The 14,607-nt window shown below is 37.0% G+C and overlaps 1 protein-coding gene across 4 annotated transcripts in view; it reads right to left on the minus strand.

Moving 5' to 3' along the window:
• Positions 1 to 1,415: 1,415 nt before the first annotated feature.
• The window catches only part of CPNE3 (copine 3), a 33,539-nt gene continuing 20,347 nt past the window's right edge, over positions 1,416 to 14,607 (minus strand). For all 4 annotated transcript variants that reach the window (XM_064507785.1, XM_026099722.2, XM_026099719.2 and 1 more), the window contains exons 8-16: positions 14,020 to 14,118; positions 11,162 to 11,248; positions 10,508 to 10,567; positions 9,362 to 9,495; positions 8,903 to 8,957; positions 8,755 to 8,806; positions 8,205 to 8,338; positions 5,847 to 6,083; positions 1,416 to 4,451 (exon numbers count right to left, since the gene is read on the minus strand). In XM_064507785.1, the coding sequence (XP_064363855.1) occupies positions 4,341 to 4,451; positions 5,847 to 6,083; positions 8,205 to 8,338; positions 8,755 to 8,806; positions 8,903 to 8,957; positions 9,362 to 9,495; positions 10,508 to 10,567; positions 11,162 to 11,248; positions 14,020 to 14,118 (969 nt within the window). In that variant the 3' untranslated portion in view covers positions 1,416 to 4,340. The remainder of the gene's footprint in view (positions 4,452 to 5,846; positions 6,084 to 8,204; positions 8,339 to 8,754; positions 8,807 to 8,902; positions 8,958 to 9,361; positions 9,496 to 10,507; positions 10,568 to 11,161; positions 11,249 to 14,019; positions 14,119 to 14,607) is intronic.

Consider the following 14,607-nt stretch of genomic DNA (forward strand, 5'->3'; position numbering starts at 1 on the left):
ATCATCTGTTTAACTACGTCTTTAGGTCTAAGAGCATGAGCACACAGGTGAATACATGTGAACACTGTTCCTGCGTAAACTGATACCACCTTAGGACGGCAGTAGCCTAGTTAGGATTACTTTTCCCAAATGAGCACTCTGTCTTCCATTCTCCTGAAGACCTAGATACCTCCCCGTGGATCATCAGACACTACTGACAACAAGGCAACGAAGATAAGTTTCAGCCTATTTAAAAACTGCTGAGGAGTAATATACCCCTGCTTTGAACCAGTGAGAGATCAGGTGAGGAGTATTCAATGTCATTCTTACGTGAAAGAGACAGCTGAACCACAGCCTCTCACAGTTTCAGCTCTTACAGGAAGGTAACCAAGCATCCATTACTGAGCAAAACAAATCATGCGCATGTGAGAGCAGAGGTGTTCTGCCAGTTACTAGCAGACTCTAAGCAGCTCATCAGAAGCCACCCTGTCTGTAGCAGACAGACTTTCCTTCTCCCTCTTCCCAGTGCTCTCCTTCTCTAGGATCCTATGTGCCAAATTCCTTCACATGGAAAGTCCGTAAGCAGTCATGTAACAGAATAGAGAAAAAAGGCCTCATGGGAAAGATGATGGCTAGGTGCACGACATTTTATCCATTTTATAGCCTGCCACTAAGGAACCATCCACATGTGAAAAGGCTACCCTCCTCATTTTGGTGGAGCAATTCGTTTCTCACCCCAGTGGCAAAGTGGGAGTGAAGAGAAACTCACCTGTGTGCAAGCATTATGTATAGCTTAAACTGTAGGCCAGATGCTTTAAAGAAATGTCAAGATCTACTCCATGTGTAAGATACATTAAGCTGTTAGAGAAACTACTTCTACCCTGTGGATTCCTCACTTGTGGAGAAGTTGAGTGAATTACTGCAGAGTGCTTAGATGATGCAGCTTGCAGTATCAAAGCTCTGGTTCTCCACGGCACCACACTACGCTGTGTCTCTAGTACCTCTCAGCTTCCCTACAAAGTATCTCAGACTTGATTATACTTGAATGCCAATAAACTATGAAGGGTAAAGTAGGACAGTATATTTGAAATCTAAAAATAAACATACAAATCCTCATGCCTCTCTACTTAGAGTGTAGAAGCCTCTCTAAAAAAGGACTTGAAAAATTGACCATAACTGTATGGAACAACCTGAATAGGGAAACTCACTTCTAAGCTGTCTGACTTCAAACATTTTTTTGCCTAAAGCCAGTATCTTATGCTTTATAAAATACATAGTGCACATTTGTAAGCACTGAGGAAAAAAGGCATTTCCCCTCTCATCTGGTAATATGTTATATATCTGAGCCATCTGCAGCCTATAGGATACTCATTATAGCAACTGCAAAAGCATTGTTCACTGTTTCATAGAAAATGCTGAATAAGAAAGCATATCAGTATACTGAAATTATAGTTTTAATGCACAGGCATTGTAAATCAGTTAAATTCATCAGAACTGAAATACATATGGAAAGTACTTTTAAAAAATTCTGGTCGCAGTTATTTCTCTGCTGTACATATGCATATATTAAGACCATTAAACGGCAAAAAGCATCTGGTTATGAAGACTGCTATACATCATTTTTATCACAAGGTGGTGCAAGTGACCTACAAGCACATCCACTTTGCAAAGAACTTTGACAGCACTTGCTTGGTCACCATCAAGCTAATAAGACATATTAAAAAAAAAAAAAAAAAGAAAAAAAGAAAGAAAAACAACAGAATAATACCCTCCACCCCCCAACTCACAATTTGGTGCATTTCTTGCCTCAGAATATTGTTTCAGCCTAACTTGGAAGTTTCCAAGCTTTTCAACAGGCTGTTAACTGTGTACCTCTAAAAGAGGTATCATGTGGAAAATGGTTCTTCTTCCTACTGTCAGTTCTGAAACTCTTCTTTTACATATAATTGAGCACTTCGAGAAGCAGGTGTCACTGATACACTGTGTACTTAATTCCCTAAGCATGAGGAGTAAGGGGGCACTTTCCAAATACAAATTAACTGTCTGCTCCAGAAAGTCAGAATTTATGTACAGAATACCAACATACCAAAGAGTTCTGTGTATTTTATATGCAGCAGAACTTTGATATAAAATACCTATTACCATCCTCAACTGCATTTAAATGCAACCTAAGACAGAATTGGTAAGGTAACTCAGATGCAGCATCATTTTTTTGGCAGACAGCTCAGAGAAACGTCAGTAGTATTCTGTATTCCTATCAGTAGTATACGTCCACTACAATGAATCTGGACAAAGTATTTAATCTCTCTCCAAACACAACACCTGGCTGTGAAACAGTTTACTGCTCCAAAATCAAATTATATCAATTTGCAGCTGTGATTCATGTTTATTATAACTATTTCCTTGCTCTTAATATTCTGTTGCATCTCTGACATGACAATTCATTACATTTTATGTACAAAGTAATAACATATTTGCACTTCACTGATAAAGGATGACTGTAGATTCTTATAAAAAACAAAAACATGAGATTAATAAAAGAAAGTAAGCTTGGCTTAACATGAAACAAAACCTCAGTATTTCACTATTGAAACTATGTGGGAGCCCCCAGGGAGAAAGGGAGTGGGGAGCAATATATTAATTCATGACTGATAATGAGGCAGCTGCCTTCAAACCATTTGGTGTGCTTTGCAGAATGTGTATGAAATCAGAATACATATCTTTCAGCTATCAATATTAATTTGAATTCAGAGTTTTGACAGGATTATACTCATATGGAAAAAAAAATAAGAATAAAACCAGAGCAGCTCCAGCAACTAAAAAAAGGCATATATGCTATGTACTGGTGCAATCTTAACTGCCCGCAAAGGGTTTAAATTTAGTGTTAGTTCATTTTGTTCTAACATGTTACAGTTAGACCATTCAAAATCAGATCAGTCAGATGATGTCTAATTCTAAAACATTCCAAATGCTTAAATGCAAAATTAATATTTAGGATGGGCATTTTGGAAGCGATAAATGAGACCTTTACATCCAAGTATGTTACGTGCACTGACAGGATCAGAAGAGACTGCTTACAACAGCAAGCAGTAATGCCACTAGGAGACAGGAAAGTGTGATCTGTCCACTAAGCAAATACATAATGACGTACACTTTCTCATGTTCTATTCTGCAAAACAAAAATGGTGAAGAGAAAATTCAAGGCAAGAAAGTTAAAAAAAAGAAGTTGTCTGCCCTAGAGAAAAACGGTATGATTATAGGATTAGAGTTTAGAGACTTTCTTAAATCTTCCTTTTGCGGGCAAAGAGGGAAGATTGTTTTTTGCAGGCACTTTTTATTAGTGAGCGAATCAAAAAGATGCATGATTCAAAATACAATAAACCGGTAAAAAATATGTACCACTTTCAAGAACCACCTTTACTTGATAATATGCGTTTGTAAAACTGAAAAAACAAATTTTTAATTGTAAAGAGAATTTCCACTTCACAATAAGCTCCTCTGAAGATCAATAGTCATACGTGATTGTTTTACAGAAGGAAGAAGGACAAAGGACAACCTGAAGTTCCCGTTTTCCAGCATAGTACACACACAAACATATCTTACAGCCTCTACAGTGTTAGTCTTGAAGGCCAAAAGCATGTTTCCGAGACGTCTGAGGTATACCTCGACTCACCTTGGTTATTCCTGTAATACACTGAGAGACTGTGTACTACAAAGGAGTTATACCTAATGACTTGTTTGGCTAACAGTCACACGGCCCTGAATCCCAAGCACTGGCAAAAGGCACTAAAGTGGCAAATGTGAAGTATACAAGCAAGGATAGCTTTTACACTCCGTTCTGGCACTAGTCTAATTCTGCCACTACTGTGACAAAATTCTGTTATGGTAGCTTAATAGACACAGAAGCCTGAAGCATTCCAGACTGCTGAAGCACATAAATACTTCTACCTGCTTTTGCGTGTTAGCCTGGTTTATAACCACTGAGAAACAGCAGTACTTTGTGGAGATCCCCACTAAAGTAACTGAACCATCTCACTGGACATACTCATCCAACAAATGTAAAAGGCAGCTGTTACACTCAATTGTTCTCCCTGAATATATAACTTCTTTCTTTTCGCTGTTACTTTTTACAATAAAATGCACCCACATAATTCCTAGTCCACAAATCAATAGTTAGAACAATTATAATTTTGGTTCTTAAAAGCCACACTTGGCAAAGTACTAGTTTGCAGGCAAAAGCTAATAGACATTACCATACAGCTATGTGTATATACATGTATATAAAAGTAATTCAAGAACCAAAGCCTATAGGTACACCAAGAAAAGAAGGCACAAAGTCTTAGCCCCCCTGCTCAACCCCTTCACTTTGCAGCAGGATTCTTAGGAGGTTGCAGTTTGTAGGTGCTGAAGTAGTTCACCACTTGCTGAGGGACTTCTGCCAGGACACATTGCGCCAGAGCTTCTTTTGGAGCCTTATTAAAGAAAAGAACAGCAAGTTTTAGGTTCCATTAATGGTTAAAGGAGATCCGAAGAGGTGCAACTGCAGAGGAATTTATACAGCACCCTTGTGGGAGAGAGCGAAGCTTCCCTGCCATCTTTACCTTTCCACTCCTATTACCAGTGACCAGCTGACTGCCTCTTTCCACCGAAGTCATATGAAGTGGATGTCCATAGTGCTGGCATATCAGAAGGTATCATTCATGACATAAAATTTATATACGTGTGTATATACATACACACACACACACATATATATATACACACGTATTTGTTTATATGTATGTATCACACACATTGCAGGCACGGAACTTAGCTACATCAATATACTTCCCTTCAGGGGCTTGTCTAATCATCTGTAACCTCGAACCCCAGTTCTCATCCACTGTAATTGCATGGCTGTAGAGCAAGTCCACTGCAGGGACTCACTGCAAGACAAAGTATCCATTGAACAAAAAATTTCCCTTTTTCTAGAAAAAGAAAGCATCTGAATATATAGCTTTACACCGAATATTAAGCTAGTTGCTCTGTATCAAAGGACATTATTCAGTAAATATACTCTGTATTGACTTTGCTCTCTATCCTTTCAGTTTGCCTGAGTCACCCCAAAATTACACAAAAAAATTGTATCAAAAGTGACAAGAAGGTATAAAGAGTGTTATTAACCATGTTAAGATTAAGAAACAACAAAATTAGAACATATTAAAATTACGAATCTTCAAGGTAGTTTATGTTGGTCTTATTTTCCCCACCCCAAAGAAATTTTGAATTTTCTTAAAATTCAACTTTTTTTCAGAGATGTGACATTTAAATGACAGACTGAATGAGCCTGTGCACATTTTATTGGGTTGTACAGCAAATAAGGATTCACTCATTTTTTGGTATCTTTGCTTTAATGAAAATGAAAACTAACGCCACTGTTGTGGCCACCCACAATTTCTAGGGATGACCACCTTAGCCTCGAATTTTAACACTGCTTAAAAAAGTGACACATATAGTTGCCCCTAACCCACATTTACAAACGGTCACGTCCACAATAAAAAACACTTCTCCATAAGAAGAAAATCACAGTGATATCTTCCTCCCAAATAAACAACATGTCCACTTGTTTAACCTGAAACAAGTCTGAGGGAGATTTACACAGGTCATTCCCCTGCAACAACCGGTCAGAAATGCAGCACAAAGGAGTCTTTTCAACTTGAATCGGCTTACCTGCTGGAAATGCTAGAGATGCCCAAGAAGTCTTTTGTTCCTCCCCCCCAGAGTTCATCTTAGGGACACTACAACAGCTCAGAACAATATGCATGATATCCTAGCAAACCCAGCATTCCTCTACGATATTTATTAAGCACACAATTAAGATTACTTACATTCTGGAATTTCCTAAATGGCACAAACTGGACAATATCTCTGACAGCTGGTTCTCCTGATGAGGACCGAAGAACTCCATTGTCGCCATCCAGAAACTCCATAGCATCGAAGTCTGCTCCCCCAACACCAACAATGATAATGGACATGGGCAATTTTGAAGCATTAACTATGGCAGTTCGAGTTTGATCAAGATCTGTTATTACACCATCCGTTATGATCAGAAGTACAAAATATTGCTGTCAAACCAATAAGCACTGTGTTATAACAAAGAAATAAACAAGATAACACGCAGGCAACATTAAGCAACCTTTTAAAGGAAGTCATTTTTAAAAAACTCCCAAAAGCAAATACACTTACCCTTCCTCTCTCTACAACCCCCCCAAAAAAATCAACAGTTAATTCATCTTCCAAGTATTTGTTCTGGGAAGAAGGCAGTTTATTGAGGTTTTGGACAGAACACATCTATGAAAATAATTCCTTTCCTGTCTGGTCTATCAGAGCAGAAGTGATACCACTCACTTCATTCAGTTAAGAACAGATGAACAAGAGTGCTACCAAGCAAAATGGGACAGGCCTTCATTTATTCATTGCATTCCTAAAAATCCTGAATATAGATTAAAATGCATCATTTGTGCTGAAAAAGAGCATGATCGTTTTCATACTGTATTACTAGTGGAACCATTCAGGTTTCTTTCAACAATAGTGTTTAACCTAGTGTGGCCAATTATGGCTCTGATATGCAGGGAAGGCTTTCAATACAAATACGAAGCTCTATATATAGACACTAGGGTTAGAGTATTAGCAGATGGGTTAATTGTTCCCCTTTTTGAAACTGTCTGCTCAAGTTCTTTTAATCATGCATATTAGCTGCTTTCTGAAGTTAATTAGCAAGGCATCTGAAATCACCTTGCAGTATATTTTGGTAACTTCGTCAAGTTGCACTGAGCTGCTTCTATGCTATTGCCAGGGCTTCTAAAAGTTAGCCTCTGTTCTGGACTGGAGTAAGTATCAAGAACAAACTAGGAGTAAAAAGTTCAGAAAATATCAAACACTCTGTGAATTTCTTGTCTTCTTTCATTTGGTTCATTTCAAATGATTACTGGGCAACATGGATTTAAGTTTCACTGGTACTCCCAGTGTCCTTAGAAGCCCTCCACTTCAGTACTTTGCTTCCCCTAGTTCCATCCAAAATAATTATTTTTCCCCTCATCTCCTGTGTTCAAGTACCACCTTTGCCCATCTCTTCCCACCACTCCATTCCCCCACTCTAGCAAGAATGACTACAAAGCAACCATGATCAGCAGGCTGTGATCAGCAGCACGATAATACATGTCATGCCGAACTTATTTCTCTCCCTCTACTTTTCCCCTACATTGAAAAACAGGACCAAAATATCTATGATACACATTAAACAGCAAGGCAGCAAAATTTCTTCAATATTCCCATTCAGGTATAAATAATCTCTTTTTGTAAGTGCAATATGCCTAGCAAAGAAGACAGGAGGTTTCTGCTACTGTCCTAATGTAAATATTGATTACAGTTACTACCATAAGACTACTAAGGCAAAACTTTACAAACTACTTTGTGAAGAAAAATCCACAGCTCTTTTCCAAATTGTTTTCCTTGAGTACTTTTATATGCAAAAATTGCTAATTTTATTTCCTGATTTTCTTTGATGTGTAATAGATAAACACTTGCTATGGTGAATGATTAAGGACATTATATGGGTTTAGGTTTCTTAAACTTGTATGGATTATTATCCAAGTGCTTTGGTAGTCGAGACTTGGTCTTCAAATTTGCTAATCCTTCATATGGTCAGCAACTCACACATATGATCTGTAGAAGAGGGCACAATGCATACAAATGTACACAGCATACAGTTTTATAGTAAGGGCAGTTCAATATCTATACTGGTACCTAGGTGTCAGGAGCTATATCTCCTGTTTCTCAATTATACTACTTAATTCTGTCTCAGTTATCCAATGTGAGCTAAGGACTGTAGCTGACTTTCTCATTAAGATGTCCTCCTACATTCAAAGGCTTAAATTAGACTTCAATACTTGCATAGCACTGCAAGAACTTTGTATAAAAGATGGCATAAAAACATCACATATTTTTAAGCTGCTACTTCAACTCTCTGAAGAGTTTAATTTAAGAGAGAACTGCTGCGCACAACCTGCAAGAATGAGTTAGCCTTTACCCAGTTTTAAGGATATCAAACACAATTTCACAGGGTAAATGGCAAGCTGTCGAAACAGGTCCACTTACAAGTTTAAAAGAGAAAAATAATATGTATAGAATAGAAGGGAAACAAAAAAGTCAGAAAAAAAAATCACACACTATGGTAAAGAACTTACAGATGCTGTTTGCTGCTGTGTAGCTGCAGCAGCAAATCTTGCCACATGATTTATAATTGGAGAAAAATTGGTTGGCCCATATAACTTCACTTGCGGAAGACAAGCCCGATATGCATCAACAATGCCTTGGATTCCTAGGGAACACAAATAGTTTCATCTTAATTTTTCATATTAAAATTTTCAGTGAAGTAGAATGAAGTGACATGTCAACATGAGAGAACTGTTCCCAGCCTACCTATACTGTGCCCCAGCTGTTCAAAATGTTTCTTTCATGAATCATTACAGAGACCAAATGCTACTTCTAATAACAAAGATATTTGTTAGAGGACATGACTAAACTCCTCATCTATTTAATTAGACAAATATGGTTCACAATTCACCTTTCAAATATTTTTATCCCCTCACACCCATGGTCTAATAGATTACTTTTTCCAAAATAAATCAGTATCATTGACATCATCATTCATAGAGTTGTGTTAGTGATGCCAGGAACACACACAGGTATCCATTGCCTCCTACCATTTTAGAAAAAGTTACTTTTGAGACTTACCATTACAGAATGGGTTTGATGGGTTAAAATTTAATGGGAACTCATGCGACACCTGTCAATACATGAAAGACAGTTAGGATTATATACAATCTCCTCCTGAAGTAATGCTTTTAACTATCTGATGTAAGGCATTTACATATTCCATTACCTGAAAGGAAGGAGGAACCTGTGCACCAAATCCAAAGGCTGGGAACATTTTATCTCTAAGAAAAGCAATTTAAAAGAAAATGAAGCGAGTGCTTTGGTTTAAAAGCTGTCATAGTTCAGTAAATTGAGCTAATCAGTGCTGCTTTTATCATTAAAAATGATGTTTACTAAGAACTGAGAGGGAAAATTAAGTGGAAATTTCCCTCTGTAAACACATCTAAGACCAAAAAAAGTCTTTAACACCAAATTAGCAAGAATTCAAACATTTATTTAAATTAACGTGCTTTATGTATCACAGATGAAAAGCCCTGCTTTTCTGCTGTTAAACACAAGCAGAACAGTGATTATGTGTCTTTTTAGTCCTTTGTTAAGGTCAAAAGCTTTCATTATGACATGTTTGTTGGTATCTTCCACGCTATGGCCCATACACATATTTAAAAAACAACGAATTAAAACTTACGTATCATAGTCCTGAATGACCATTCCTACAGACCAAATGGCTGTTAGATATTCATTAACTCCATTAGGGCTGAGGTAATGCAGAGAGTCTGGGGAGCGAGGGTCTCCATTGGAGCCTGTAAAATCTATCCCCACCTGTCAAATGCAATGTTTACACCAAATTGCTGTTAGAGGTGAAACCACGCTTCTAATCTCAGGTAAAGTTAAAGTAAAAGCCAAGAAAGTATTATAAACTCTGCTTACTAGAACACAGAAAAATCCAGCAAGCACAATACTTAGCTGTAGGTTTCCTGGAATATTAACATTCTTACAAAATGCCACTACAAAAATGGCAAAAGCTGACCATCCCTCAGAAGGGGTGGAATGACTTTCATCTGTCAGGTTTTGGCTGTGTTTATTTTCAGTTAACATTCACAGCAGTTCTTCAATAGCTGTGAAGTTAATCTCATCCTGTTTTTTACCATACGCACCTTCAAACTCATAAGTAGATTAGCCAGAGACCACAGAATAGTTTTTTTTCCTCTGACCTCAAGAGATCATTTTCTCTTGGTCAATAATGAAGCATACTGCTAAGGTGAAGAAATCTTAATGTTAACTTGTGCCACATTAGGTTTACGAATGAAACAACTTCAGGGCCAGATCCCATATCGTGGCTTTTGTGTAATGCCTTCATTATGCAATGATGCCTTGAAAGCCACCATCAAGGTCGAAAGGGAAATCTTCGGCAGGTGGGGAAAAAAAAACACTTATGAAAAGGAAGTGTAAAATAAATGTAATCACCAGAGAATTATAAATTTCTCCTTGGTCTCCATCCACACAGCTCAGCCAGTTCCTACTAAATATAACTATAGGTTCAGAGCTTTGTACCAAGGGAAAAGAAAATAATTTTTCAGAAACAAACTAGATGGACTCTGGAAAAATGGCTCCCCCCATGCTACAGTAATCAAATAAATGTATTTTGTATATGTAAATATATGTAAAAATATATACATATATAACATGTATATACATATATATGTATATGTAAATATGTAAAAATACAGTAATCAAATAAAGAACACAGCTGATCAATGGCATATTTTAGTTTGCTCCAAAAATTCAAAAGCTATTTTATATAAATATATATAATAATACATAATTAACTTACTGTGAAATTCAGCTGACATCCACCCATGATATAGTCAAGGAACGTGCATTCTACTATGATCTAAAAATAAAAATTAAAGACAGGAATTAACTTTTTTTCAGAGAGGAGAAAAACAGGTGTTATTAGAGCAACTCTTGAGGTCCCAGATCTGCTGTCTTTACACCAGTGCAAAGCACTGCTTTTACTCTCTAGGGATCCCTTCACCACTGCAGTGAGGATATTTACTGCATATGCATTACACACACAACACGTCAGAATGAGGACCTTCACAAAATTACAGACAGATAACAAAGCAGCTCCAAAAACACCATCATTTATGACACAATATATTAAGACAGACTTAAGAGATTATAACTCACTATAATATGGTGAGTTGGGAAATTCAGTGGTTCAGGAATGGTCTTAAAATTAGTAAGCAACTTTTGCCATATGAACAGCAACTTTAAGAAAGTGGGGGGACAGTGGAAGACAGACACTTGTTTCAGCTGTCAAATATTAATCTGTCTCCTTATATAAATCAGAGCCCTTAAATGTTCAGTATGTCTGTAACTTTCAGACATTTTAGTTTCAGACATTTTGAGGGTGAAGGCGTACTAGATCAGAGCTGTTGCACCTGAACACTTATAAACAGTCATACCAGAATATAATACTGACCTCACAGTGCTTAACGCTCACAATGCCAGAGTTTTTATAGCTTTTTTTCTTCTGTCTTTTCTTTTCATTTATGCATTCAAATTCAACCTATGTGAATGCAAAAAAGACAAAAGCATGATAAATATCATTTGTGCAACACATTCAGAAATTCTTTGTTCTAGGATTGATACTTTTGTACTGTATTAAAAAGGCAGTTTATTTCACTGTCAAATCAAAGTTAATTCAGCAGACTCAAAATCAGCAAGAAAAAAATCATCAGGACAGAGAAAAATGTGAATCCTCTCTCTACCAAAAGCTTACAAAAAGATTTATTTAGACCTGTGTATCTCAACCAGATGAAGAAATTCTGTACCATTTTTTCTCCAAGGATTGTGCTAAAAACTTTCTCTTTGGTAAAGGCAGGGTGATTCAGCTAAAGCAACAGAGCTCCCAGCCGCAGTGGCAGTAACATACAAAATAAAAGGCGCATATCAAAGTCTTCCAAAATCAGTTATTCAGGCTTCATAAACTAAACCAGTAACTTAATCTACATTTGGGATCAAGAGCTAGCTAGTGCGTAACAAAGTACCACTGTCAGGCAGTCATGATGGCATGTTATTTGTATGTAAATAGTTCAAAGAGGTATTCCAGATGCACCTTCTGGCTTGGAGCCAGAAAAAGGCTCCACTGCTTTGTTTCATGTTAAAGTAAAATTAAAAAAGCAATCTTGCAGTTAATCTCAAGAGCAAAAAGGCACAGAATGTACTAATAAGGTTAGCACTGAGAAGTCTGTATGCTTCTTCCCTGACCCTCTAAAAGAATTGAATGAATTTTCTGGATATTTCACTACCTAATCAGCATCACTTCCATTTCATGGAAGTTGTCTTTCAGTGACTTTTTTCTATACTGTGACAATTGCTCAGGTACTCACTAATACTGGCCACAAATATATAGCACACACATATAATCTTTCAAGTAAATTTCATAGTCCTTCAACCAGAACTCAATACCTGGGGAAAATAAATACATCTTAAGAAGAGGGGAAAAAAAAAATCTCAGCAATTCTCCAGAAGCTACCCATTCACTTCAGTCTTACAAACAGATCAACATCTTGAGGATGCAGAGTCGCACCCATGCTCAGCTCAAGCCACTTCATAGAAGCCGTGCCAAACTCCCCATAGGGGCAGCAGAGGTCAGGACTGTGGCAATAACTAGAGACCACCCTTGGAGCCTATGAAGTCAAACTCTAACTTGCACTGGAAATATTTTACAGACATTATCAAATGACTGCGATCATGTGGGATTAGATATTAGTTCCCTTTAGAAGTAGAATAATTCTGGAGCACATTATTGATCTGTGCTGTTGCACATCTTTGCTCCATCCTACTGACACAGCTAAAGGCTACTTTGAATAGGGATAGCCGTGATTCTCACGAAAACTTTCTTAAAGCATTTCCAAAACCAGCACGTGCAGATTGCAACTTAAAAAACATTTTCTTTAAATTCACAAGAGACCCCACCTATTATAAGGTCTCTGGGGGAAAAATGAGAATAGGTGTTTGCATTCCCAAGAAGTCTTTATACATCAGGCTTCACACTACACAGGTACTTACAGTCGTGGTTCTTACAAAAAACACGCGTGCTGGAAAATATGAATGTACAGATTCCTGCTAGGTTTATTCAGTTTATGGTACTAACAAAAGCGCAAGATTACTTTTAAAAATTGGAATGAACTAGAAATCATGTATTATAAAAGAGTAGAAAATTAAGCTATTTTAGGAAATCCCACCTGCTCCCCCCATTTATTATTTGCATGCTTTAATTACAATAATAAGAAGGATCATGTCAGCAATGAAAGCTAAACTGAAACCATCTGGATGCAAAAAAACCTAGAAAAACATTAAAGAGCTCCAACTAGCAAATTACATGTGAATAATATAAGAATTTCAAAATTCCTAACAAATGATACAAAACAGTAAGAAGGATTAAACTGAACCCTGCACTGTTCAAAATTAATTCAGAAACAGACACCTACAAAGCAAAAACACAGAAAGGAACAAAGCAGCAATCAAAAAAAAAAGACAAACCACTCCATTCAAGGTTGACTCTTTATCATCATCAGCTCTGAAGAATTTAGTACAAACAAAACACCCGAGATGTTACAAAAGTAGAAGCAGGCACTCGATTTATCCCATTATTCATAATGCACGAGCAATTTTTCAAATTTTGCAGAATTAGAGGAAAAGATCATACAATATTTTAGCAGTATAGAAGTCCATAAAATAGAGCCTTTTATGTTAAAGTTGCTGTGCTGTCTTTCACTCATGTAAATTCTGTTTATTATAAGGTTTGCAAATTGTTAATGTTTATAAAAATACAAAGGATAATTTTACTCTAAGAGCCACCTAATGAAACACATCAAGTGGATTTCTGTGTAGTGGTGGCTAAATCTGGAAGTTTTTCATATTCACTGAAGTATGCATTATAGTTGATGAGTGCCTTACTTGAAATAAAGAATTAAGTAAAATCTGACAGTAGCACTACAAGCTTTGGCCTTTTAACTGCAGTGAAATTTGTACTGCATTCTTTATTCTGCTGATCTGCATTTTCTGATTTCCGTATTTTTATGAATCTGTGAAATTTATTTGGGATGAAGGTTGGATATTTACACATATAACATTGAAAACTAAACAAGATCCTAACCTTAGGATAGTGAATTCATAAGGTAAATTCCAAGTCTGCCTCAACTATATTAGCATCATAAGTTGTAGCCTAACACAACTTAGGTACTGGCAAATCAAGTGATACAAGTTTTGCTCCAAAATGAGAAAGACAACGTAATAAAAACACACAAGCAGCTTAGACTATGCAAGACTTACAGGTGAGGACCGAGATGCTTCCTTCAGTTTTGACATTGTGGTTTGAAAACTCCCTATGAGATCATGGGACCCATCACCATCATAATCATAGCACTCTACCTAAAATGAACCATTATGCACAGCATTAGTAACAGCAATATCTCTATCAAAATAATAAATATTGCAATGGCATTTTTATGGCATTTTACAAACCTCAATATACAAAACACTCCTGAATCTCTTACAACGTGGAGTTTCCATGTGCTAAAGGCTTAGAGTGACAGAAGCATCCAAAGAGGCTAGCAATTTGGTAAAAGCCAATCTACCTGGTTTCAGATCACATTCTCCACTGAAAACCAGGAGAGCTGAGAATACTCAGCAGTGCACAGGATAAGGTCTCATACAGGCAATAACATCAATTCTACTGAAACACATGGGGATGGGGGGATGTTGGGGAGGGTAGAGAATCAATCTCTAGTTCTTCCACTGTCACTAGGGATTAGAAGATTTGATTTTTCAGAGGTATGAAACACATTTAACTTTTCTTGAGCATCCAGCTAAAAATTCAGCAGATCAGTCACACAGTAGCAGGGTTTTATTAATACTTTC

Source organism: Dromaius novaehollandiae, chromosome 2 (genome assembly GCF_036370855.1).
Source record: "Dromaius novaehollandiae isolate bDroNov1 chromosome 2, bDroNov1.hap1, whole genome shotgun sequence".
NCBI lineage: Eukaryota > Metazoa > Chordata > Aves > Casuariiformes > Dromaiidae > Dromaius > Dromaius novaehollandiae.